At 46.5% G+C, this 27,700-nt stretch overlaps 2 protein-coding genes across 4 annotated transcripts in view; both read left to right on the top strand.

Moving 5' to 3' along the window:
• The first annotated feature begins 973 nt into the window (after positions 1 to 973).
• On the top strand, positions 974 to 27,656 carry ZNF611 (zinc finger protein 611). Of its 3 annotated transcripts, XM_031004636.3 has the most exons (4): positions 974 to 1,161; positions 11,098 to 11,178; positions 12,834 to 12,960; positions 20,115 to 27,656. In XM_031004636.3, exons 2-4 carry the CDS (start codon positions 11,116 to 11,118, stop codon positions 22,040 to 22,042), a joined length of 2,118 nt encoding a protein of 705 aa, XP_030860496.2. In that variant the 5' UTR covers positions 974 to 1,161; positions 11,098 to 11,115; the 3' UTR covers positions 22,043 to 27,656. The 3 variants fall into 3 exon arrangements, with proteins under 3 accessions (XP_030860496.2, XP_055226347.1, XP_063557674.1); XM_055370372.2 differs by lacking the exons at positions 974 to 1,161; positions 11,098 to 11,178 and adding an exon at positions 19,441 to 19,514 and having other exon boundaries at positions 12,840 to 12,960; XM_063701604.1 differs by lacking the exons at positions 974 to 1,161; positions 11,098 to 11,178 and adding an exon at positions 19,441 to 19,562 and having other exon boundaries at positions 12,840 to 12,960.
• Positions 12,876 to 27,700, top strand: part of ZNF83 (zinc finger protein 83) — a 97,331-nt gene continuing 82,506 nt past the window's right edge. The window contains exon 1 of the mRNA XM_063701605.1: positions 12,876 to 12,960. The gene's annotated coding sequence lies outside the window, so the exon portion shown is untranslated. The remainder of the gene's footprint in view (positions 12,961 to 27,700) is intronic.

The raw sequence follows: 27,700 nt of genomic DNA, 5'->3' as shown, positions 1-27,700 counted from the left end.
AGTTTTTTTTTTTTAAAAACAGAGAGAGACAAGGAAGGGAGACCGCAGCAGTGGGTGTTATTTTGTCGCTCAGGCTGGCTTGGAACCCGAGGCTCAGCGATTCTCCTGCCGCTGCTTCCTGAGTAGCTGGGACCTCAGGCCCCCGCCCCCGCGCCTCTGCTGTCTTTAAGCAGCAGGTGGTGACCTCACTCCTTCTCGGCCTGAGCACTCCGTCCGGCATTCCAGGTGGTGGCTTTAGGGAAGTCTCTGAAGCTGAGCACAGGGTGGAGTCTCCTTCCCGAGTGAATGGACAATGGAAAGGGAGAGGATATCTAGTCTGTTCTGTGGGCCCTCAGCATGACATGGTACATACCGCCCAGGCAGGGCTTTGCATTTCACATTCTAGTTTGTATCCCTGTTCCAGACAATTACAGTGTAGCAGGACGAGCCGCAAACACAACCTCTCAGACACCGAGTTGCAGAAGGAAGGGCTTTATTCAGCTGGGAGCACTGGCAAGCTACTGCCTTAAAATCCAAGCTCCCCGAGTGCACAATTTCTGTCCCTTTTAAGGGCTCACAGCACTAAAGATTTCAGATGAAAGGATAGTGACTGATTTGAGCAAGCAAGGGATACGTGACAGGGGCTGCATGCACCGGTGGTCAGGGAGAAAGAGAACAGGGCAGGGAGTTTCACAATGTTCTTCTATACAATGTCTGGAATCTATGCCTAACATCAGCTTCTAAATCATAAGTTGATTTTTAACTACTGGGTTTAGGCCAGGCGGATCCAGGCCTGGTTTCGGGCCTGGCGCGGGGCTGCCTGTCTTTGGTTTTACGTCCTGTTGTTTTTACTGACTATAAAACAATATAAAACAATGTCAGAGGGTCTCTCTCTTCTCTCAGCAGGGCTTTTGTATCATGCCTCAGACTTCCTGGCGCTCTCGCCTCCAAAACCTGAAAACAGAGACGCTGGGAGCTAGGCTGAGAGACGCGCAGATCCCGCCCCGGCCCTGCCCTCTGCCGGTTCTAAAAGACAAGGTCTCTCCGCCTCGCGCCCCGCCCCTACCTCGCCCAGGCCCCGCCTACCTCCCACTTCCCGCCCAGGCCTGGCTTTTGTCCTGCGCGCGCAGATTAACGCAAACCCGGAAGCGGATCGGGTGGAGTGTAGGTCATATCGCCGCGGTGAGTTTTGCTCTGTGTTGTGTTAAGTCTGCGCTAACCAGGTTCCCAGGGCTTCTGTCCCTGGGACGTGGGGTCCCCACAGACCTGGAAATTCTCCGGCGTCTTTCTTTGCCCAGAGCAAATTGAGACATCCCCGTGAGAGCCCGAGGGTCGCTTCCTTTTGGGTTTAAAGTCGTCCTGAGGCTGGTCTCGTCCCTGGTCTTTCTGCTATAGGTCAATGTATACACTTTCTATTGCGTAGTTTTCCTGCTGAAAACCTTGTTCTGACTCCTCCCGCCCCGCGCTTTTTAAAGTCTTCACCCGCGATGTGGATTCTTGCCCAGGGCGCCTCCCAGCCTCCCGCTCCTCGGCCCCGGGAGCGCCGCGCCGCAGCCCCAGTCCCGGGGAGGCCGAGTCCTCTGCCAGGTCCTGGGATCCTGCAGACCCCATCCTGGTCCTAAGGCGCCGTCGTGCTCCCCACCCTCGCACCTCCCTCCTCATGCCGGGGCCTGCTGCTCCCCAGGTCTCCCCTCCGCAGTCACTGCTTTCATTGAACCTGCACTGGGGAGGTCCCAGGGGCCTGTCCTGTGGCACGGGGTGTTCTTGCCTGCGGAGCTCCAGGCCTGGAAAATGCGCTCCTCTGGGATGCAGGCGTCTTACTCCAAACGGTGTTGCGATTGTGTGGGCCAAAGGAATCAGGAGACAGAGAGCAGTAGAAAACCTGAGGCAGAGAAAAGAAGAATAAGAAAGGCCCATAACAGATGGCAAAATAGAGGATTGGTGACGGATATGCCAAGAGATGGCAGAAGTGAAAAAAAAAAAAAACAACCTAAGAAAGCAGGAGAAAAGCAACTGGAGAAATGTAGAGAAAGGCTAGATGTACAGAGATGAAGGATCACAAGGTAGGGGGAGTGGCAGCAAAGAGGGAGGCTCATCAGAGTGAGGGAGAGGAGGAGAGATTTGGAGCCAGGGCAGACAGAGCAGAGTGGTGCTTGTGTCAAGGAGAACAGAGGGAGAACCACAGCAGGGAGGACACCTGGGGATCTGGGGTGACACAGAGTGGGGACAGGGGAGAATACTGGGGAAGAGGGAGTTTAACAGGGAGAGCAGAGGAGGCGCAGAGATGGGAGAAGAGGCAGAAATAGATGGAGATTGAGGACGATTGAAAGATTGGGGAGAAGGAGCAACAAGAGGTTAAATAAGGTTTGGGGAAGAAAAGAGAGATCAGACTGTTACTGTGTCTATGTAGAAAGAAGTAGACATAAGAAACCCTATTTTGGTCTGTACTAAGAGAAATTAGTCTGCTTTGAGATGCTGTTAATCTGTAACCCTAGCCCCAACCCTGTGCTCACAGAAACATGTGCTGTGTTGACCCAAGGTTTAATGGATTTAGGGGTGTGCAGGCTGTGCTTTGTTAAAATGTGTTTGCAGGCAGTATGCTTGGTAAAAGTCATCGCCATTCTCCAGTCTCGAGTACCCGGGGACAAAATACACTGTGGAAGGCCGCAGGGACCTCTGCCCTAGAAAGCCTGGGTATTGTCCAAGGTTTCTCTCCACTGAGACAGCCTGAGATATGGCCTCATGGGAAGGGAAAGACCTGACCGTCCCCCAGCCAGACACCCATAAAGGGTCTGTGCTGAGGAGGATTAGTGAAAGAGATAGCCCTCTTTGCAGTTGAGATAAGAGGAAGGCCTCTTTCTCCTGCTCATCCCTGGGAATGGAATGTCTTGGTGTAAAACCCAATCGTACATTCTGTTTACAGAGATAGGAGAAAACTGCCTTACGGCTGTAGGTGAGACATGCTGGTGGCAATACTGCTGTTTACTGCACTGAGATGTTTGTGTAAAGTCAAACATAAATCTACCCTACATGCACATCGAGGTACAGCATCTTTCCTTAAACTTATTTATGACACAGAGAGCTTTGCTTACATGATTTCCTGCTGACCCTCTCCCCACCATTACCCTACAGTCCTTCCACATCCCCCTCTCCGAGATGGTAGAGATAGTGATCAATAAATACTGAGGGAACTCAGAGACCTGGGCTGGCGCGGATCCTCCGTATGCTGAGTGCTGGTCCTCTGGGCCCACTGTTCTTTCTCTATACTTTGTCTCTCTGTCTTATTTCTTTTCTCAGTCTCTCATCCCACCTGATGAGAAATACCCACAGGTGTGGAGGGGCTGGCCCCCTTCAATAAGGACCAGACTCTGTGGCTCATGCCTATAATCCCAGCACTTTGGGAGGCTGAGGTGGGCGGATCACCTGAGGTCCAGAGTTTGAGACCAGCCTGACCAACATGGAGAAACCCCGTCTCTACTAAAAATACAAAATTAGTCAGGTACGGTTGCACATGCCTGTAATGCCAGCTACTAGGAAGTCTGAGGAAGGAGAATCGCTTGAACCTGGGAGGCGGAGGTTGCAGTGAGCCAAGATCGCACCATTGCACTCCAGCCTGGGCAACAAGATGGAAACTCCGTCTCAAAAAAAAAAAAAAAAAGGTTAAATAAGTTGTGAGGATGGAGCAGAAGAGGTGGAAGAGAAGGAATAGAGGGAAGAAGGGGATAAACAGCAGAAGAGGAGAGGGGCACAAAATGAGGAGCACAATCCCAGGGAAAAAGACAAGAAAACAAGAGCTAGAGAGAGAAGGGGAGAATGAGAGATATGCACAGAATTAGGGAGGGAAGCACAGTAATGAAGAAAGAGGGGCTGGGCGCAGTGGCTCGTGCCTGTAATCCCAGCACTTTAGGAGACTGGGGCAGAGGGATTGCTTGAGTCCAGGAGTTCAAGACCAGCCTGGGCAAAATAGTCATTGCCCCCATCTCTGTCAAAAAAAAAAAAAAACGAAAGCAAAAACCAGGCATGATAATCTGCACCTGTAATTTCAGCTACTCTGTAGGCAGAGGCTGGAGGATCACTGGAGCCCAGAAGGTCCAGGCTGCTGTGAGCAGAGATCATGCCACCGTACTCCAGCCTGGTCAAAAGAGTAAGACCCGGTCTTAAAAGAAAAAAAGGGTGGGGGACTTTGGATACAGATGAGTGTGTGAGTTCATTGGATATGATTAGTTGTGACATGTTGACTTCTGTGTATATAATCTAATAACTTGTTTAAATTATACAGATGAGTTTGAGAATTTTAAAAGTCCTATCTGAGTCATGTACATTCTATAAATCTTGGTGTCAGAAGTTAGCTTCCACTTGGAATCCCTATTCAGCCCGAGGGCAGTGACATTCAATTGTGAGTCACTCTCTTCCCTTTTCCCAGGGTGGGGTAGGAAGTGGGGCAGTGATGTGGGGAAAAAGAAAAAAACAACTTTCTGTTATTACATAATACTTTTAATTAATTAATTAATTAATATTTTGAGACAGGGTCTGGCCCTATCGCCCAGGCTGGAGTACAATGGCGTTATCTACTCTAACTGCAGCCTTGACCTCTTAGGCTCAAGTGATCCTCCTCCCTCAGTCTCCAGAGTAGCTGAGACCACAGCTGTGAGACACCAAGCCCGGCTAGTTATTTATTTATTTTTTAATTTATTTTTTTTTTTTTTTTGTAGAAACAGTTTCAGTATGTTTCCCAGGCTGGACTGAAAATCCTGGGCTCAAAAGTTCCTCCTGTCTTGGCCTTGCAATGTACTGGGATTATATGGATGAGCCACCGCACCTGGCCTACATACTAATTATTATTATTATTTTGAGGTGGAGTTTTGCTCTTGTTGCCCAGGCTGGAGTGCAATGGCATGATCTTGGCTAATGAGTATCTCTGCCTTTAGGGTTGAAGTGGTTCTCCTGTGATACTCCCCCTGAGTAGTTGGGATTACAGGCATGGGCCACCATGCCCTGCTAATTTTGGATTAGGAGGCCAAGGCAGAAGAGTCACTTGAACCCAGGAGGTAGAGGTTGTGGTGAGCTGAGATCGCACCATTGCACTTCAGCGTGGGCAACAAGAGCGAAACTCCGTCTCAAAAAACAAAAAAAAGCTCTCCCTCTCCCTCTCTCTCTCCCTCTCCCTTTCCCTCTCCCTCTCCCTCTCCCTCTGCCTCTGCCTCTGCCTCTCCCTCTTCCCTCCCTCTCTCCCTCTCCCCTCTCACTTTCCACAGTCTCCCTCTGTTGCTGAGGCTGGACTGTACTGCCATGATCTCGGCTTGCTGCAACCTCCCTGCCTGATTCTGCTGCCTCAACCTGCCGAGTGCCTGGGATTGCAGGCATGCACTGCCACGCCTGAATAGTTTTTGTATTTTTGGTGGAGACGGGGTTTCATTGGCTGGGCTGGTCTCCAACTCCTGACCTCGAGTGATCTGCCCGCCTTGGCCTCCCAAGGTACCAGGATTGCAGACGGAGTCTCGCTCACTCAGTGCTCAATGTTGCCCAGGCTGGAGTGCAGTGGTGTGATCTTGGCTCGCTACAACCTCCACCTCCCAGCCACCTGCCTTGGCCTCCCAAAGTGCTGAGATTATAGCCTCTTCCCGGCCACCACCCCATCTAGGAAGTGAGGAGTGTCTCTGCCTGGCCACCCATTGTCTGGGATGTGAGGAGCCCCTCTGCCCGGCTGCCCAGTCTGGGAAGTGAGGAGCACCTCTTCCCGGCCGCCATCCCATCTAGGAAGTGAGGAGCATCTCTGCCTGGCTGCCCATCGTCTGGGATGTGGGGAGCACCTCTGCCTGGCCGCCCCATCTGGTATGTGAGGAGCGCCTCTGCCCGGCCGCCCTATCTGGGAAGTGAGGAGCACCTCTGCCCAGCTGCCCCGTCTGGGATGTGAGGAGTGCCTCTGCCCGGCCGCCCCGTCTGGGAGGTGAGGAGCATCTCTGCCCAGCCGCCACCCCATCTAGGAAGTGAGGAGTGCCTCTGCCCGGCCGCCACCCCGTTTGGGAAGTGAGGAGCACCTCTGCCCAGCCACCACCCTGTCTGGGATGTGAGGAGAGTCTCTTCCTGGCCACCCCGTCTAGGAAGAGAGGAGCCCCTCTGCTCGGCTGTCCTGTCTGGGAAGTGAGGAGCGCCTCTGCCTGGCTGCCCCGTCTGGGAAGTGAGGAGCACCGCTGCCCGGCCACCCCGTCTGGGAGGTGAGGAGTGCCTCTGCCCGGCTGCCCTGTCTGGGATGTGAGGAGTGCCTCTGCCTGACTGCGACCCCATCTGGGAGGTGAGGAACGCCTCTTCCTGGCCACCCCATCTGAGAAGTGAGGAGCATCTCTGCCCGGCCGCCCCATCTGGGAAGTGAGGAGCACCTCTGCCCGGCCGCCACCCTGTTGGGGAAGTGGGGAGCACCTCTGCCTGGCCACCCCGCCTGGGATGTGAGGAGTGCCTCTGCCCGGCCGCCCCATCTGGGAGGTGGGGAGTGCCTCTGCCCAGCAGTTGCCCCATCTGGGATGTGAGGAGCGCCTCTGCCCGGCCGCCCCATCTGGGAAGTGAGGAGCGCCTCTGCCCAGCCACCCCGTCTGGGAAGTGAGGAGCGCCTCTGCCCGGCCGCCCCGTCTGGGAGGTGGGGAGCACCTCTGCCCGGCCGCCCCGTCAGGGAGGTGGGGGTCGCCTCTGCCCGGCCGCTGTGCAATCTTCCAAGTGTGAAGTGACAGCCTTTCTGCAGGTGTACCCAACAGCTTATTGAGAACTGGCCATGATGACAATGGCAGTTTTGTCTAAAAGAAAAGGGGGAAATGTGGAGAAAAGCAAGAGAGATCAGATTGTTACTGTGTCTGTGTAGAAAGAAGTAGACATAGGAGACTGTATTTTGTTCTGTACTAAGAAAAATTCTTCTGCCTTGAGATGCTGTTAATGTGTAACCCTACCCCCAACCCGGTGCTCTCTGAAACATGTGCTGTGTCAACTCAGGGTTAAATGGATTAAGGGCGGTGCAAGATGTGCTTTGTTAAACAGATGCTTGAAGGCAGCATGCTCCTTAAGAGTCATCACCACTCCCTAATCTCAAGTACCCAGGGACACAAACACTGCGGAAGGCCGCAGGGTCCTCTGCCTAGGAAAACCAGAGACCCTTGTTCACATGTTTATCTGCTGACCTTCCCTCCACTATTGTCCTATGACCCTGCCACATCCCCCTCTCCGAGAAACACCCAAGAATGATCAATAAATACTAAAAAACAAAACAAAACAAAACAAAAAAGAATGAAGCAAAACAGGAGAGGGGCATAATCTGAGCAGAAGTCCAGGGGGAAATGCAGAAAAGAAACAGACGGAGAGAGAAGGTGAGAAAGAGCTACGTATAGAATGATGGAGGGAAGCAGTAATGAAGATGAAGGGGGACCCTGGGTGCAGATGAGCGGTGAGCTGATTGGATGCGATGATGAAGTGATGACATGTTGCTTTCTCTGTTTATAAGGTAACAAATTTAAAATTAGTTTAAATTATACAGATGAGAATGAGAGTTGCCAAACTCCTGTGTCTAACTGTGGTGCATTTTACAATTACGGCGTCAGAGGCAGCTTCCCTCTGCAACCCCTCTTCAGCCAGAGGACAGTGACTTGACTCGTTAGTTGTGGATCACCCTCTTCTCTTTTCATGGATGGGGTGGGGAGTGGGGGAGAGAAGTAGGGTAAGAAGTGACTGAGTCTCTGTTACTACATGGAATGTGATGAAAGGAATATTAAAAGTGCTTTTGTTCTCTTTTTGTAATTGGTTTCCTTTTTTCTAGTTCCTCTTCATTTCATTCGTGTGGTTGGTTTTTTTGTGTGTTTTTATTTTTTTTTTTCTTTTTGAGATGGAGTCTTTCTCTGTCACGCAGGCTGGAGTGCACTGGAGTGATCTTGACTCACTGCAACCTCCGCCTCCCGGGTTCAAGCAATGCTCTGCCTCAGCCTCCCAAGCAGCTGGGATTACAGGCAGCTGCCACCACACCTGTCTGACTTTTTATTTTTAGCAGAGACAGGGGTTCACCATCTTGGCCAGACTGGTCTTGAACTCATGACCCCGTGATCCATCCGCCTTGGCCTCCCAAAGTGCTGGGATTACAGGTGTGAGCCACCATGCTTTGCCTCATTAGTTGCTTTTCATTTTTTAAGTTTACTTTTAATTTACTTATTTTTGTTGTTGTCGGGTTTTTTGTGTTTTTTTGTTTGTTTGTTTTTTGACTGAGTTTTGCTCTTGTTGCCCAGGCTGTAGTGCAATGGCATGATCTTGGTTCACTGCAAAGTTCAACTCTGGAGTTCAAGTGATTCTCCTGCCTCAGCCTCCTGAGTAGTTATGATTATAGGCACGCACCACCATGGCCGGCTAATTTTGTATTTTTAGTAGGGATGGGGTTTCTCCATCTTGTTAAGGCTGGTCTTGAATTCCTGACCTCAGGTGATCCTCCCTCCTCAGCCTCCCAAGGTGCTGGGGTTACAGGCATGAGCAGCTGCCGGGTCTTTAATTTCTGTTTTTTTGAGACACTCTTAATGTTTCCCAGGCTGGAATGCAGTGGCAGGATCACAGCTCAGTGCAGCGGCAACCTCCTGGGCTCAAGTGATTTTCCCACCTCAGCCTCTGGAGTCCCTGGGACCACAGGCACACCCCACCAGGCCTGGCTAATGTTTAGATATATATTTTTATTTATTGAGACTCTGTCACCCAGGCTGGTGTGCAGTGGCATGATCTCGTCTCACTGCAACCTTCATCTCCTGGGGTTAAGGGATTCTCCTGCCTCAGCCTCCAGAGTAGCTGGGGCGACAGGTGTGCACAACCATTTCCTGCTAATTTTTGTATTTTTAGTAGAGACATGGTTTCTCCATGTTGGCCAGGCTGGTCTTGAACTCCTAACCTTGTGATCATGCCCTGGCCTCCCAAAGTGCTGGGATTATAGGCGTGAGTCACCATGCCTGGCCTTATTGTTTTCAAAGTATGATATATTTTCAAATATTTCTCCTTTGACCCAAGATTTCATTAGGTCTATATTTTTTAACCATTTTAAAATTGTTTCTCTATGAAATTGTGTTCAGTTTACATTGAGGCCTCTCTGCTTTCTAGTCTTTATCATATATCGAAAACATTTTCTACTACGTGATACATAATTTTAGGTTGCTTCAGTGTGTACTTGATAAAGATATCAAGGACCTTTGTTCCTTACCCTAACATGAAAATTTAGTTGAAGTAGCCTATTCCATTTTCTTTCCTCATATCATCTGAAAAAATGGTGATCTGTGAGCTTCTAAGTAAGTGTCCCCCTCAAGTCCCTCTGGTCCATAATATTCTCTACAGATGTTGAAGGATGGGCTGGATTGACTTGGAACCTTGGTTTAGCAGAGCCCATGTGTTCATGAGAAAAGCATTTGCTCAGATCCCATTTCTACAGCTGCCTCTTTTTCAGTGTTTTAAACACCTATTGCTGTGTGTGCACAGTTGTGTATATTTTGAACATTTTTCTCCTCATCTCCTACTTGTGCCCTCCTCTCTTCCACTGTTCCAGCCACACGGGCTGCTTTCCTATTCCTGGGGCTGAGGTTGGTCCTGTCTCAGGGCCTTCACTTGAGCTGTCCCTCTGCCTAGGACTCTCTTCCCCTCAGCTGCAACTGACAAGCAGCCTTTCTTTTCTAGGTCCTTGTTCTGGTATCATCTTCTCCGGGTTTTCTTTGTGATCTCCCATTTGACATTGCCACTGTAAAACCAGAAAATCTCACACAGATCTGAGTTAATTTAGAAATTTATTTTGCCCAAGATATTCGGGGCAGAGCTTAATTTTATACATTTTATGGAGACATGAGACATCAATCAACATATGTAAGAAGTACATTGGTTTGGTCTGGGAAAGTGGGACAACTTTAAACAAAGGCAGGAAGACTTGAAGCAGGGAAGGGGCTTTTAGTTCACAGAGAACTGAGGCACAAATGGTTGCAATCTTTTGAGTTTCCTTTTTTTTTTTTGAGATGAAGTCTCGTTTTGTCCCCCAGGCTGGAGTGCAGTGGCACAATCTCGGCTCACTGCAACCTCTGCCTCCTGGGTTCAAGTGATTCTCCTGCCTCAGCTTCCCAAGTAGATGCCCAGATCAGTTTTGTATTTTTAGTAGAGATGTGGTTTCACCATGTTGCCTGGGCTAGTCCCTACCTCTTCACCCCAAGTGGTCTGCCTGCCTTGGCCTCCCACAGTGCTGGGATTACAGTCCTGAGCCACTGTGCTGGGTCCTTCTATTGAGTTTCTAATTAGTCTTTTGAAGGAGGCACTCAGATATGCATCTGTGTCAGGGAGCAGAGGGATGACTTTGAATAGAAGGGGAGTCTGGTTCCCCTGCAGTTCCCAGCTTGACTTTTCCCTTTTGCTTAGTGATTTGGGGCCCCAAGATTTATTTTCCTTACACACAGCCCAACCCTCACCCTACCCCTTCTCCACATTGCCTATTCTGTGTGATTACTTTTGTGCCTTGGTCATCTACTGTCTGGATCCTGGTGAGAACAAGGCCCCAAGGGGAGGGCAGAGCCAGAACGTGGGGCTGTGCTGGGCTCGCCCCCTCTGAGTGGAGCTCAGCCCTGGCTTCACATTAGAGTCTAGAGCATTTTGCAAATAGAGCTTTTGTGCCGCTTTAGCAGGGATTCTTATTCTGATGGGATGGAACCCACCCTCAGTAATACCTGCAGTGGCGCAGGTGCTTGTCATCTGTGTGCAGCATTGAGCATGGAAGCTCTGAGTCCTCCATTTCTGAGGGCTGAGCTCAGCCTGTGATCCACAGAGAGGTGAGGGGCTGTCCTCTGGATGGGGATTGATGAAGGATGAGTCTGTGCCCTGAAGGGGAGATCAGTCCAGCCCAGCTCCCCACTGCTGCCTCATGTGTGGTGGTTTCTCCAGGAGAGGGGTGAGATCTGAAGACTGGGGTCAAATATACACTTGTAGGTCTTCCTGTGGGACTTTCTTATGTCTGCATGATCTCTGGTGCAGTGGGTGGTGGGGGACTTCTTTCTACAGGGTGACATCTCCCGTGTTCGTGTGTTTTTGTCACAGGAAGGGAGTGAGTCATTTCTAACATGAAGTCTCATTTTTTTTCACATACAGGATTGATTCTAAAGACTCATGTTACATGAGGAAGCAGCTCAGAAGAGGAAAGGAAAGGAGCCAGGCATGGCTCTTCCTCAGGTGAAGTGATATTCCTCTGTGGATTAATCTGTCTCTTTCCTTTCTGAAATGCCAGGTATTGTAGCAGCCAGTCTTTTCTGAGTCTGAAGCATTTTGCCTGACACGTTCACTCACACTCACCCATGCCTGCCCTCAGTTCCTCTCAGCTGCTCTGAGATTCCATCTCCTGTGACCCAGTGACATGAACTTGGGAAGAGGCTCCCCTGGGCATGATCCTGGGAAGGGCTCACACCCTGACATGGATAAATATGGGGTGTGAGCCCGTTGATGTCAGTGCTGCTGGGCAGCCTGGGATGTTCACGGGCCACATCTGGATGTCAGCTCAGAGAAACTACATATGAAATACATATGTTAATGTGCACAGATGTGTGGTTAATTCTGGAAAAGGAGACTAATAAGGAGAGATATTTTGTATCTGGCATGATATCAGCTCACTGCAACCTCTGCCTCCTGGTTTCAAGCAATTCTCCAGCCTCAGCCTCCTGAGTATTGGGGATTACAGGCACCTACCACCACGCCCAGCTAATTTTTGTATTTTTAGTAGAGAAGGGGTTTCAGCATGTTCCCAGGCTGGTGTCGAACTCCTGACCTTGTGATCCGCCCACCTCAGCCTCCCAAAGTGCTGGGATTACAGGCATGAGCCACTGTGCCAGTTTTTAGATTTGGACTTTTCTTTGAAAGCCATTGGACTTTGTCCTGTCTGAAGCACCACTTGTATCTTAGCTCATCTAGAGACTTAATATCACCCAGTATGTTGAACATAATATCTGGCATGTCTATAGAGAAAACCCTGTATTTGCTTTTTTGTGTGTGTGAGATGGAGTCTTGCTCTGTTGCCAGGCTAAAGTGCAGTGGCGCGATCTTGGCTGACTGCAACCTCCGCCTTCTGGATTCAAGTGATCCTCCTGCCTCAGCCTCTTGAGTACCTGGGAGTACAGGCCTGCACCACAACACCCAGCTAATATTTGTATTTTTAGTAGAGACGTGGTTTCACCATGTTAGCCAGGATGGTCTCGATCTCTTGACAACATTATCTGCCCGTCTTGGTCTCCCAAAGTGCTGGGATTACAGGCGAGAGCCACCGTCCGGGATTGCGTTTTTTTTTTTTTGAGATGGAGTGTCAGTCTGTTGCCCAGGATGGTGTGCAGTGGTGCAGTCTTGGCTCACTGCAGCCTCCATCTCCCGGGTTCAGGTGATTCTCCTGCCTCAGCCTCCTGAGTAGCTGGGATTACAGGTGCCTGCCACCATGCCCAGCTGATTTCTATATTTTTAGTAGAGACAGGTTTTCACCATGTTGGCCAGGCTGGTCTCGAACTCTTGACCGCAAATAATCTGCCTGCCTTGGCCTCCTGAAGTGTTGGGATTACAAGCATGAACAGCCATGCCTGGCCTTGTGTTTCCTTTTTATTTTTATAGTTTTTATATTGTCCATAAAATCGAGATTTCCGTAGTGACTTATGGGATCTTAAAGTCTTTCAAAGAAAAGTACAATAAAACGCAACTATAGGGAAAAAATATTCAAAAATACCTTAACATCCTTTTGTCAGAACATAATCTTTGATCAAAGAAATACTTATTTTCTCATTTCTCATTTCCTGTGAAGGTGATAACTCACTACTCCATAATGTTTTGTTGAAATGTGTGTTTCATTTTAGGGACGCTTGACTTTCAGGGATGTGGCTATAGAATTCTCATTGGCAGAGTGGAAATTCCTGAACCCTGCACAGAGGGCTTTGTACAGGGAAGTGATGTTGGAGAACTACAGGAACCTGGAGTCTGTGGGTGAGGAAAATGATGTCCCTCAGACATGAGGAGTCTGCTCTTGTCTATCTTGGCTCTTCCTGGCTTTGTATCCTCTTTTGTGATTTTGCCCCATACATGGGTTTTGCTTTTTGTTTTTTTGTTTTTTTGTTTTTGAGATGGTGTTTCGCTCCTATTGCCCAGGCTGGAGTGCAATGGTATGATCTTGGCTCACCATAACCTCCGCCCCTCAGGATCAAGCCATTCTCCTGCCTCAGCCTCCTGAGTAGCAGTTATTATAGGCATGCGAGACCAAACCCAGCTAATTTTGTATTTTTTGTAGAGATGAGGTTTCTCCATGTTGATCAGGCTCATCTCTAACTCCCGACCTCAGGTGATCCACCCACCTCGGCCTCCCAAAGTGCTGGGATTACAGGCTTGAGCCACCATGCCCAGCTCATTCTGGTTTTTGAGGAGCATCACAGAAGCGTCTCTCCCTGGCACTGTGACAATGTTCATCCCATAAACTAATGATCATCTTCTCTAAGCAGCAGTCAGTGGTGTTGAAATTCCTCCTAGCGAGGACACCATTCAGGCTCACAGCCTCATATGTATGAGGCTCTTGACTGAACTCTTGTTCATTTCAGATTTTTCACACCAATGTGTGTCATTGTTCATTTTTAACAAGAGAACCTATGTTCAGTTTGTTGTGGGATCAACCCTATAACAGATATGATTTTCTTCAATCTTATTGAGGAAGCTTTTGAGGTTGAATGTGGTTTCCATTGTTTAGTTCTACTGTCATTTCCTTAAGACACAGTGTCTTTCAACTTGTTCATTTCTATGTTGTTGTTTTTTTGTTTGTTTGTTTTGAGTCAGAGTCTCACTCTGTTGCCCAGGCTTGAGTGCAGTGGCATGATCTTGGCTCACTGCAACCTCCACCTTTTGGGTTCAAGTGACTCTCCTGCCTCAGCCTCTTGAGTGGCTGGGATTACAGGCATGTGTCACCACACCCGACTAATTTTTGGTAGTTCTATTACAGATGGCGGTTTTGCCATGTTGGCCAGGCTGATTTTGATAGCCTGGCCTGACGTGATTCAGTTGCCTTGGATTCCCAAAGTGCTGGGATTACAGGCATGAGCCACAGCCCCTGGCTCCATCCAAGTTTGTTTTTAAGGCTGAATAATATTCCTCTGTATGTGTGTACCACGTGTTGTTGATATATTTATCTGTCGATGGACATCTGGGTTGGTTTCTTCTCTTTACTATTATAAATAATGTCAGCTGGGTGAAGTCACACATGCCAGTAATCCCAGCACTTTGGAAGTGGGTGGGTGAATCACCTGAGGTCAGGAATTCGAGACCAGCCTAGACAATGTGGCAAAACCATATGTCTATTAAAGGTACAGTTTCTTTCTTTCTTTTTTTTTTTTTAGATGGAGTATTGCTCTGTCACCCATGCTGGAGTGCAGTGGTGCAATCTCAGCTCACTGCAACCTCTGCCTCCTGGGTTCAAGCAATCTGCTACCTCAGCCTCCTAAGTAGCTGGGATTATAGATGTGCACCACCATGCCCAGCCAATTTTTTTTTTTTTTTTTTTTTTTTTTTAGTAGAGACAGTGTTTCACCATGCATGCTGGCCAGGCTGGTCTTGAACTCCTGACAACATGATCCACCCACCCGTCCTCCTAATGAGCTGGGATTACAGAAGTAAGCCACTGCACTCAGCCTGGCTCTGTTTTCACAAACACGTCTGTACCTACTCAGCCAGGGGATCCTTGTTCACCCCCATGGTCTCCTACATTGCTCTACTGTACTCTTCATAGAGTTTAGTTGTTTTTTTGTGTGTGTGTTTGTATGCATTTCTGGAATCTACACAGAGGATTTTGTTGAGTACATGCCTGAAACTGGAAGTCAGAGGCATTCAATTTAAGAGATGTAAAACTGCTTTCACCTCAGGTCACCGTACTGCTGCGTTGTTGGATCTCTTTCATTCTTGTCCCTTGCCCATATTGTAATTTGCATATTTAAACTTGGGTCAGTATTTTACCATTTGCTAAATTAGTTCCACTTTCCTCTAAGCTCAAGATTTGGTCTATCTTGGTGGAATTATATTCCCACAGATGTGCATGCACAAAGTTCACTCCTACATGTCCATTACTTCCTGCCGTCCACACTTGCCCTTCCTTTCCTGGCCTTGCCTCACATGATACATTGATCTGGATGCAAATACTGTTTCTTTCTAGCCTATTGATTTCACAATGCTGAACACCCTAATTTCCCCGTGAGCCCCTCCCCTCCAACACCACTCTCCCTGAGTAAGTCAAGACCTTATTCATCCACTGGACAAAATTATAGGAGGCTGCCTAAATCAACATGTGCAGGGCATGATGACTCAGCACATGATCCATGAGGGATGGCTTTAGAACCACTGTCAGCAGCACAGCTCAGTCCTTGTGTCCTAGCTCAGCCCTTGTATCCCCCTTGATGTACTTCTTTCTGTTCTCCTTGTATTTTCTGGTCTGGTCATTTTCTGTACTGCCTGGGCTGACTATTGTGCCTAAGAACATGTCGTGGGATCCTTCATGCCCAGGATCAAGTCTTGTCCCTCACTTACCGTACGTGCAAACTGGGGTCATGTACATGAACACTGTGGGCCTGCTGTCATTATTTGAGAAATAATGTTAATTTGCCTCCAGGGTTGGTTTTGTTTTTTGTTTTTTGTTTTGTTTTGTTTTGTTTGAGAAAGAGTTTTGCTTCTGTTTCCCAGGCTGAAGTGCAATGGCACAATCTCAGTTCACTGCAACCTCCACCTCCCGGATTCAAACGATTCTCCTGCCTCAGCCTCCTGAGAAGCTGGGATTACAGGCATGTGCCACCACGCCTGGCTAATTTTGTATTTTTAGTAGAGATGGGGGTTTCACCATGTTGGCCAGGCTGGTCTCAAACTCCTGACCTCAAGTGATCTACCTGCCTCAGCCTCCGAAAGTACTGGGATTACAGGCATGAGCCACTGTGCCTGGCCTTTTTTTTTTTTTTAAATGGAGTTTCCCTCTTGTTGCCCAGGGTGGAGTGCAGTGGTGCAGTCTCGGCTCACTGCAACCTCCACTTCTTGGGTTCAAGTGATTGTCCTGCCTCAGGGTCCCAAGTAGCTGGGATTATGCCTGGCACGAGCCTGGCTAATTTCCGTATTTTTAGCAGAGATGGAGTTTCTACTAGTGATTCATCCACCTGGTTTTTAAAACAAATGAATACTATTAGATGGCTTCATATAAGTTTTATAGTACACACTCAACTTCCTTTGTTTAATAAGATTTGTCAGCCCTCAGTAATCTTGAGGATGAGATGCCCCCTTTCCTGTCTCACTCTTTTCACTGTTCTGTTAGAAATAGCTTAGACTGGCCAGCCCCAGTGGCTTTCGCCTCTAATTCCAGCACTTTGAAAGGATGAGGTGGGTAGATGGCTTGAGGTCAGGAGTTTGAGACCAGTCAGGCAAACATAATGAAAACTTGACCCTACTAAATTAAAAAAAATTGGATGGGCATGATGGCTTACACCTATTATCCCAATATTTTGGGAGGCTGAGACGGCTGGATCACTTGAGGTCAGAAGTTCTAGACCAGCCTGGCCAACATGGTGAAACCGCATCTCTAGTAAAAATACAAAAGTTAGCTGGGTGTGTTTGTATGAACCTGTAATCCCAGCTTCTCGTGAGGCTGAGACATGAGAATCACTTGAACCTTGAAGTTGGATGTTGCAGTGAGCCATGATTGCACCACTTACTCCATCCCGGGTGACAGAGTTAGATTCTGTTTCCCAAAAAAAAAAAAAAAAAAAAAATTAGCCAGGCATGGTGGCATGCGTCTGTACTCCCTGCTACTCAAGAGGATGAGGCACGAGACTCTCTTTAGGTAGGAGAATCATGCCACTGCACTCCAGCCTGGGTGATGAAGCATGACTCGGTCTCAAAAACAGACAAAAGAAGAAATAGCTGAAACTGGAAAGCTTAAGACATAGAAGTTTATTTCTCATGAATCTGGAAAGTGGGAAATCCAAGAACAAGATGTCAGCTAGATTGGCTCCTGGTGAGAGCCTTCTTCATGGTTTAGCCCAGCCACCTTCCTGCCATGTCCTGACGTGGTGTAAAGAGGAGCAGACAATCAGCTCTTTACTGTCTCTTTTTATAAAAGCACTTGTCTTTGCCGGGCGTGGTGGCTCACGCCTGCAATCCCAGCACTTTGGGAGGCTGAGACGGCCAAATCACATGAGGCCGGGAGTTTGAGACCAGCCTGACCGACATGGAGAAACCACATCTCTACTAAAACTACAAAATTAGCTGGGAGTGGTGGCACATGCCTGTAATCCCAGCTACTCGGGTGGCTGAGGCAGGAGAATCACTTGAACCTGCGAGGCAGTGGTTGTGGTGATCCTAAATCACGCTATTGCACTCCAGCCTGGGCAACAAGAGCGAAATTCTGTCTCAAAAATAAATAAAGAGGCCGGGCGTGGTGGCTCACGCCTGTAATCCCAGCACTTTCGGAGGCGAGGAGGGCGGATCATGAGGTCAAAAGATTGAGACCATCCTGGCCAACATGGTGAAACCCCTTCTCTACTAAAAATATAAAAATTATCTGGGCATGGTGGTGCATGCCTGTAGTCCTAGCTACTCTGAAGGCTGAGGCAGGAGAATCGCTTGAACCCGGGAGGCAGAGGTTGCAGTGAGCCAAGATTGCACCACCGCACTCCAGCCTGGGCTACGCAGTGATACTCCCTCTCAAAAAAAAAATAAATAAAAGTAAATAGTAAAGAGAGAAAAAAAGAAAGAAAAAATACAATTAAAAGCCCTAGTGCTATTCATAATTAGTCAACACCCATGACAAAACTCTCTAAAAGACCCCAACTGCAGGAACATCCTTTTGGAGAATAAGAAATCTGATAGTGGCTTTTAGCCAATACGAACATTCGGGCCAGGGAACATACATCATATTTTTTGTTCTTATTGTGCAATTTGTTTTATGCAATGTTTTCTCTGATCTCAGTTAATAAATTTTCCCAGTACACATTCTATGTTTTATATTTTATGCATCGTGAACTATATAACTATGGGGAATGCATATATATAAAATTGCTGTATTGCCTGGCTGTTACATAAGTGTAGTTGTGACATCATAATTACACTTTTCTACACTATTAGTCAATTCTTTCTTCCTTTGTTTATTTTTTTTTTGAGACGGAGTCTTGCCCTGTCACCCAGGCTGGAGTGCAATGGTGCGATCTCAGCTCACTGCAACCTCCACCTCCTGAGTTCAAACGATTCTTTTGCCTCAGCCTCCAAAGTAGCTGAGATTATAGGCATCCTCCACCAGGCCCAGCTGATTTTTTTGTATTCTTCGTAGGGTGGGGTTTCCCCATGTTGGTCAGGCTGTTCTCAAACTCCTGACCTCATGATCCACATGTCTTGGCCTGCCAAAGTACTGGGATTACAGGTGTGAGCCACCATGCCCAGCCATTAGCCAATTCTTATTTCTTAAGATGCTTTGTATTTTCTTTATTTTATTTCATTTTTGAGACAGAGTCTCGCTCTGTCACCCAGGCTGGAGTGCAGTGGCGCGATCTGGGCTCACTGCAATCTCCATCTTCCAGGTTCATGCCATTCTCCTGCCTCAGCTTCCAGAGTAGCTTGGACTACAGGCACCAGCCATCATGCCCGGCTAATGTTTTTGTATTTTTTTAGTAGAGATGGGGTTTCACCGTGTTAGCCAGGATGGTCTCAATCTCATGACCTCGTGATCCATCTGACTCGGCCTCCCAAAGTGGTGGGATTACAGGCTTGAGCCAACGCGCCTGGCCTAATGCTGTGTATTTTCTTGGCCTCACATATCAGAAGGTAGTGATCTTAACATGTATTTCAGTTCTTATATTGTGTGCTGGTGGTTGAGTAGAAGTTGTGGCTTTTTTCTTAAGAGGGAGTTGTTTAGAATTCTGCAGGCTGTATAAATGTACTTATTTGCTTGCTGGTTTTATCTTGGGTTACAATATTTTATTAATTAATTTTTATAACTTTGCATATGGCTTTTTGGTATGTGGTATGCAATATAACTGACATACACTACTCGTTAATGTCACAAAGTGCCACCAGGTGCAGTGGCTCACACCTGTAATCCCAGAACTTTGGGAGGCCGAGGCGGGTGGATTACTTGAGGTCAGGAGTTTGAGACCAGCCTGGCCAACATGGTCCCCATCTTTACTAAAAACACAAAAATTAGCCAGGCATAGTGGTGCATGCCTGTAATCCCAGGTACTCAGGGGGCTGAGGCAGGAGAATCACTTCAACCCAGGAGGCAGAGGCTGCAGTGAGCTGAGATGGCACCATGGCACTCCAAGCTGGAGTGCGAGACTCCATCTCAAAAAAATAAAAATACAAAAAATTTTTGAAAAGTCACAAAGTGCCTGTTCTTATAGGTAATTTTATGACATTTATTCAGAAAAATATTCTATTAACTTTTTTTTTTTTTTTTTTTAGGTAGAGTCTCACTTTGTCACCCAGGCTGGAGTGCAGTGGTGTGATCCTGGCTCACTGCAACCTCTACCTCCCAGGTTTAAGTGATTCTTGTGCTTCAGCCTCCCGAATAGCTGTGACTACAGGCATGGGCCACCACACCTGGCTAATTTTTGTAATCTTTTCTTATCTTCTCAGTGCTATAATTGTTTGACAATACAGAATTTCCATTGCTTTTGGTTATCCTTACATGAGCTTGTTGTGGATTATTTACCAATATATTATGTTGTGTGGGGAGTTTTTTTATTTTTTAGCATTTATTTGTATAGAGTAAATATGCTTAAATATGAAGAGTATATATTTTTCTCTTCACTGATGTGACGGTGATATGCTTTTTGCAAATTGTGATACAGTTCAGGGTCACAGTGGAAAAATACTCCTTACTTTAGGCTTACACATGTTTGTGCCCTGTCAGTGTTTTGTCATGACATAGGAAATAGGCTTTCATAGAATTGTCTTGAAGGACATGTAATCGCCCTTTATTTACTAAAGAATATTGCTCCTTTCGTTTTCCTAAACTTTGAAGATGATGTTTGGGAAGTTCAAAATAAGTATCATTTTCTGTGCATATTTACGCACTTCAGTGTGATTTACCATCTGTACTTAATTGGAAACGTATTGGTGTTTATATTTTGTAGATATCTCTTCCAAACGCATGATGAAGGAAGTCTTGTCAACAGGGCAAGGCAATAGAGAAGTGATCCACACAGGGACATTGCAAAGACATGAAAGTCATCACATTGGAGATTTTTGCTTCCAGGAAATTAAGAAAGAAATTCATGACATTGAGTTTCAGTGTCAAGAAGATGAAAGAAATGGCCTTGAAGCACCCATGACAAAAATAAAAAAGTTGACTGGTAGCACAGACCAACATGATCACAGGCATGCTGGAAACAAGCCTATTAAAGATCAGCTTGGATCAAGCTTTTACTCACATCTGCCTGAACTCCACATATTTCAGATCAAAGGTGAAATTGGTAATCAACTTGAGAAGTCTACCATTGATGCTCCCTCAGTTTCAACATCCCAAAGAATTTCTTGTAGGCCCCAAACCCAGATTTCTAATAACTATGGGAATAATCCCCTGAATTCTTCATTACTCCCACAAAAACAGGAAGTACACGTGAGAGAAAAATCTTTCCAATGTAATGAGCGTGGCAAAGCCTTTAATTTTAGCTCACTCTTAAGGAAACACCAGATAATCCATTTAGGAGACAAACAATATAAATGTGATGTATGTGGCAAGCTCTTTAATCACAAGCAATACCTTGCATGCCATGATAGATGTCACACTGGTGAGAAACCTTACAAGTGTAAAGAGTGTGGCAAGACCTTCAGTCAGGAGTCATCCCTTACATGCCATCATAGACTTCACACTGGAGTAAAACGTTACAGTTGTAATGAGTGTGGCAAGATCTTTGGTCAAAATTCAGCCCTTCTAATTGATAAGGCAATTGATACTGGAGAAAATCCTTACAAGTGTAATGAATGTGACAAGGCTTTTAATCAACAATCACAACTTTCACATCATAGAATTCATACTGGAGAGAAACCTTACAAATGTGAAGAATGTGACAAAGTTTTCAGTCGGAAATCAACCCTTGAGACACATAAGAGAATTCATACTGGAGAGAAACCATACAGATGTAAGGTTTGTGACACAGCTTTCACGTGGCATTCACAGCTGGCTCGACATAGAAGAATTCATACTGGAAAGAAAACTTACAAGTGTAATGAGTGTGGCAAGACCTTCAGTCACAAGTCATCCCTTGTATGCCATCATAGACTTCATGGTGGAGAGAAATCTTACAAATGTAAGGTTTGTGACAAGGCTTTCGTGTGGAGTTCACAACTGGCAAAACATACTAGAATTGACTGTGGAGAAAAACCTTACAAGTGTAATGAATGTGGGAAGACCTTTTGTCAAAATTCAGATCTTTTAATTCATAAGTCAATTCATACTGGAGAGCAACCTTACAAATGTGATGAATGTGAAAAGGTTTTCAGTCGTAAATCAAGCCTTGAGACACATAAGATAAGTCATACTGGAGAGAAACCATATAAATGTAAGGTTTGTGACAAGGCTTTTGCGTGTCATTCCTATCTGGCAAAACATACTAGAATTCATAGTGGAGAGAAACCTTACAAGTGTAATGAGTGCAGCAAGACCTTCAGTCACAGGTCATACCTTGTATGCCATCATAGAGTTCATAGTGGTGAGAAACCTTACAAGTGTAATGAGTGCAGCAAGACCTTCAGTCGCAGGTCATCCCTTCATTGCCATCGTAGACTTCATAGTGGCGAGAAACCTTACAAGTGTAATGAGTGTGGCAATACCTTCCGTCACTGCTCATCCCTTATATACCATCGTAGACTTCATACTGGAGAGAAATCTTACAAATGTACAGTTTGTGACAAGGCTTTCGTGCGTAATTCACTCCTGTCAAGACATACCAGAATTCACACTGCAGAGAAACCTTACAAGTGTAATGAATGTGGGAAGGCTTTTAATCAACAATCACACCTTTCACGTCATCATAGAATTCATACTGGAGAGAAACCTTAGAAATGTGAAGCATGTGACAAAGTTTCCAGTTGGAAATCACACCATAAAGACATAGGAGAATTTATACTGGAGAGAAAGCTTACAAATGTAAGGTTTCTGACAAGACTTGGGAGTGATTCACACCTGGAACAACATACTGGAATTCACACTGGAGAGAAACCTTACAAGTGTAATGAGTGTGGCAAAGCCTTTAGCAAGCAGTCAACACTTATTCACCATCAGGCAGTTCATGGTGTAGGGAAACTTGACTAATGTAATGATTGTCACAAGTCTTCAGTAACGCTACAACCATTGCAAATCATTGGAGAATCCATAATGAAGAGAGATCTTACAAGTGTAATAAATGTGGCAAATTTTTCAGAGATCGTTCACATATTGCAGGTCATCGGTGAACTCATACTGGAGAGAAACCTTACAAATGTCATGATTGAGGCAAGGTCTTCAGTCAAGCTTCATCCTATGCAAAACATAGGAGAATTTATACAGGAGAGAAACCTCACAAGTGTGACGATTGTGGCAAAGCCTTTGCTTCACGTTCACACATTAGACATCAGAGAATCTATACTGGACAGAAATCTTACAAATGTCATCAGTGTGGCAAGGTCTTCAGTCCAAGATCACTCCATCCAGAACATCAGAAAATTCATTTTTGAGATAACTGTTCCCAATGAAATGAGTATAGCAAACCATCAAGCATTAATTGACATTGGAGTCAATTCAGCATTGACTTGAGTTTGTGTTGACTTAACATTGAGTTCAAGCCTTTATTGACATTGAAGTGTTTATGTTAAGAGGATGGGGCCAGGTGCAGTGGCTCACACCTGTAATCCCAGCACATTGGGAGGCCAAGGCACATAGGTCACTTGAGGTCAGGAGTTTGAAACCAGCATGGCCAACAGATGTGAGCCACTTTTCTCAGCCTGTTTTTTGTTTCTTATTTTCTATTATTTTTTTTGAGCCAGTACTTTTTAAAGAGATAGTACTTTTTTCAGTTAGTACTTTTTAAAAGGGATATATCATAGTAATTTTTAAAAGGGATATGAGGCCAGGCACGGAGGCTCATGCCTGTAATCCCAGCACTTTGGGAGGCCGAGGCAGGCAGATCACGGGGTCAGGAGATGGAGACTTTCCTGGCTAACAGGGTGAATCCCCGTCTGTACTAAAAATACAAAAAATTAGCTGGGCATGGTGGCTGGTGCCTGTAGTCCCAGCTACTCCAGATGCTGAGGCAGGAGAATGGCATGAACCTGGGAGGCGGAGCTTGCAGGGAGTCGAGATTGCATCACTGCGCTCCAGCCTGGGTGACAGAGTGAGAGTTTGTCTCAAAAAAAAAAAAAAAAAAAAAGGATATCAAAGCCTCAGTACGTGGTGGCTCATCCCTGCAATCAGAGTACTTTGGTAGACCCATGTGAACTGGTCACCTAAGGTCACAATTTCAAAAGCACCCTAACATGGTGAAACCCCATCTCTACTAAAAATACAAAAGTTAGCCGGGGGTGTTGTTGTGCACCTTTAGTTCCAGCTACTTGGGAGGCTGAGGCATGAGGATTGCTTAAACCTGGGAGGTAGAAGTTGCAGTGAACCAAAATTGTGCCACTATGCTGCAGCCTGGATGGCAGAGTGAGTCTCCATCTCAAACAAACAAACAAAAAATAACAAAAAAAGGCCTCAAAAATGTTTTTCTTCTCGTATAATAGACTTCCTTTTTTTTTCTTTCTGGTTCCTCTTCATTTCTCTCTTTATTTTTTATTTACTTATTTATTTATTTTGCAGTTTGAGTTTGAGATAAATCTTAGTTATAAAAGTTTTATTTCTTAATACATAATGACTTCTGAAAGATGCCTTTGCAGCATCCTATAATCAGCTCACATCATTCATTTCTGTACTTGTATATTTTCCAGTTATTTTCCGGTTGACCCCAGAATTCATTAGATTTTTTTAAAAAACGATTTCAAAATAGTTGCTGTTTTAAATTAGTTGCATCCGGTTCATATCAATGTCTGCATGCTTTCTAGTCTTTGTTATTTATTGAAAACCTTTGGTACCTAAACTTAAGTTTAATTGTTTCAGTGTGTACTTAGTAAAGATGTCAGTGGCCTTTTAACTAAACATCAAAATGTACTTTAACCAATTAGTCTGTTTTTCAGTTTCCTTTCCATGTGTCCTTTGTTAAAATCTTGATCTGGGAGCTATTTATTGCGTGTTTCCCTCAAGGCCCTCTGGCCCATTCTGGAAAAATGTGGAAACATGGGCTGGATTGGCATAGAACGCTCCTCCAAAAGCACCCGTGTATTCTTTTCTTTTCTTTTCTTTTCTTTTCTTTTTTTTTTTTTTTTTTTGAAATGGAGTCTTGCTCTGTCGCCTTGGATGGAGGGCAGTGGTGCAATCTCAGCTCACTGCAACCTCTGCCTCCCGGGATCAAGTGATTCTCCTGCCTCAGTCTCCTGAGTAGCTGGAATTACAGGCACCCACCAGCATGCCTGGCTAATTTTTGTACTTCTAGTAGAGACGGGGTTTCATCACGTTTGTCAGGCTGGTCTCAAATCCTGACCTTGTGATCCACCCGACTTGGCCTCCCAATGTGATGAGATTACAGGTGTGAGCCACCGCTGCCAGCCTCGGTTTTTTGTTTTTGTTTTTGTTTTTGTTTTTGTTTTTGTTTTGAGATGGAGTTTTGCTCTTGTTGCTCAGGCTGGAGTGCAATGGTGCGATCTGGTGTCACTACAATGTCTGCCTCCTGGGTTCAAGTGATTCTCCTGCCTCAGCCTACCGAGTAGTTGGGATTATGGGTGCCCTCCACCACTCCTGGATAGGTTTTTGCATTGTCAGTAGAGACAGGCTTTCACCATGTTGGTCAGGCTGGTCTCGAACTCCTGACTTCTGGTGATCTGCCCACCTCGACCTCCCAAAGTGCTGGGATTACAGGCGTGAGCCACCGTGCCTGACCACTCATGTATTCTTGATTGAAACAATTTGCTTATGTCTTAGTTCTACACCTGACCTTCTTTCCCTGTTTCCAAGGTCAATAGCTGTGTGTTCACAACTCTGCATTTTATAAATGTTACTGTGATTTTCTTGTAAGGAAGAACAAACTGTCAGGAGTCAATGGCCTCAGAACCTTGCAAAAGAAGTTTGTTTCTTTTTTTCTTTTCTTTTTTTTTTTTTTTTTTTTTTGGAGACGGAGTTTCGCTCTTGTCCCCCAGGCTTGAGTGCAGTGGCATGATCTCGGCTCACTGCAACCTCTGTCTCCCGGGTTCAAGTGATTCTCATGCCTTAGCCTCCCAAGTACCTGGGATTAGAGGCATGCGCTACCACTCCCAGCTAATTTTGTATTTTTAGTAGAGACGGGGTTTCTCCATGTTGGTCAGGCTGGCTTCAAACTCCTGACCTCAGGTGATCCACCCGCCTCAGCCTCCCAAAGTGCTAGGATTACAGGCTTGAGCCACGTGCCCGGCAAAAGAAGTTTCTTTAGCTCAGTTTTGTGAAAGAGCCTTCTCTAATTTTCCAGGATGGGGGTGATAAGATCAACCCTTCCCATTAGCCCCTTCAGGACCCCATGTAAGACTTTAGACACCTTCTCACTCATCTCAGACCTTCTCAGGGCAACTTGGTGAAAATATCTTCCAATCTGAGCCCCAGTGAGCCTCCTTGGAACTTGGCGATGAGGGGCTACACCAGAAAAGCTCAACCCTAGTGACTTTGACCCCTGAAATGATTGACAAAATGGAGTGCGTGTCTGGGTGTGGCTTTTTTTAAATTTTTTTGAGGAGAGGAGTGCCCAGTTGTGATTAGAATTTTCAATGGGATGCAGTGCCCTAAAAATGAAAAAAAGCAGAAGAATAGAAGAAACAGAGGTAGACTCAGACACAGAGACCATCTTTGGGGCCTTTCTCTGTATGAGGACATCACAGCCAAATCTAAAGCAGGTCATGTCAGTCCCTGACAGAACCCTCCACTGGCTTCCCGTGTTCCCCAGGACAAAAGCCCCACTCCTCACTGTGGCTCCACAGCCCTGTGTCCAGGGCCCCTGCCAGTGTCCAGCCTCCTCCTGGCAGCTTGCCCTCATCTCATGACTCTCTCCGCCCTAGTCATATTTGCTTTTCTCTTTTCCCAAACATCAAAACCCTTCCTGTCTCAGGTCGTCATCCCTGGTTTTACCCTATGTACCCTGTCACTTTCTCCTCCTTCAGGTCTAGGATCAGAGCTGTCGCCCATGCCCTCCCACCCCTGTCTGTAGTTCCCTTGTCCATCAGTCTGTATCACGTTACTCAGGATTCATTGTCTCTGCATCAATCACATCAGAAATGCTTTTTTTTTTTTTTTTTGAGACAGTCACTCTATCTTTCAGCCTATGAGTGCAGCCTCTTGATCTTGGCTCACTGCAACCTCTGTCTGCTGGGTTCAAGCAATTCTTGTGCCTCAGCCTCCCAAGTAGCTGAGATTACAGGTGTCTGCCACCACACCTGGCTAATTTTTGTATTTTAACTTCCATTTTATATTATTTTTGAGTCTGTCTGTCACCAAGACTGGAGTGTAGTGGCGCCATTTTGGCTCACTGCGACCTCCATCTCCCGGGTTCAAGCAATTCTCCTACCTCAGTCTCCCGAATAGCGGAGATTACAGATGCTTACCAAGCCCGGCTACTTTTTGTGTATTTAGTAGAGACAGTGTTTCACCATGTTGGCCAGGCTGGTCTCGATCTGACCTCAAGTAATCAGCACACCTCGGCCTTCCAGAGTGCTAGTATTACAGGATGACCCACCACGCCCGGCCCATTTTTGTATTTTTAGTAGATACAGGGTTTCACCTTGTTGGCCAGGCTGGTCTCAAACTCCTCAGGTCAAGTGATCCTCCCACCTCAGCCTCCTAAGTATCTGTGACCACAGACGCACAGACATGCACCATCATACCTGGCTAAGTTTTGTATTTTTGGTAGAGATGGGGTTTCACCATGTTGCCCAGGCTGTTCTCAAACTCCTGAGTTCAAGCGATCTACCTGCCATAGCTTCCTAGAGTGCTGGGATGACAGGCATGAGCCACCGCACCCAGCCTCTGCGTGGGGTTTGGTCAGGGCTGGGTCTGTGCCCTGAAGGGGAACTCATTCCAGCCCAGCTCCCCACTGCTGCAGCTTGTGTGTGGACTCCTCCAGAAGGGGAGTGGGAGGTTCCCTGTAGGAGTTTATCGTCCATGGTGAGGAGGGCAGCAGGGGGTACTGTATTTTCTCAGGGTGAGGTCTTTAGTTAGGCCTCTGAGCCCAAGCTAAGCCATCATATCCCCTGTGACCTGCACGTATACATCCAGATAGCCTGAAGCAACTGTGAAAATATCTTTAACTGATGACATTCCAATATTGTGATTTGTTTCTGCCCTACCCTGACTGATCAATGTGATTTGCAATCTCCCCCACCCTTAAGAAGGCTGTGTAATTCTCCCCACCCTTGAGAATGTACTTTGTGAGATCCACCCCCTGCCCACAAAACATTGCTCCTAACTCCACCGCCTATCCCAAAACCTGTAAGAACTAATGATAATCCCACCACACTTTGCTGACTCTCTTTTCACACTCAGCCCGGCTGCTCCCAGGTGAAATAAACAGCCTCGTTGCTCACACAAAGCATGTTTGGTGGCCTCTTCCCACAGACGCGCGTGACACTTCGC

Source organism: Gorilla gorilla, chromosome 20 (genome assembly GCF_029281585.2).
Source record: "Gorilla gorilla gorilla isolate KB3781 chromosome 20, NHGRI_mGorGor1-v2.1_pri, whole genome shotgun sequence".
Classification (NCBI taxonomy): Eukaryota; Metazoa; Chordata; class Mammalia; order Primates; family Hominidae; genus Gorilla; species Gorilla gorilla.
The sequence above is the reverse complement of the archived record's forward strand: the minus strand, read 5'-3'. Positions and strand labels throughout refer to the sequence as shown.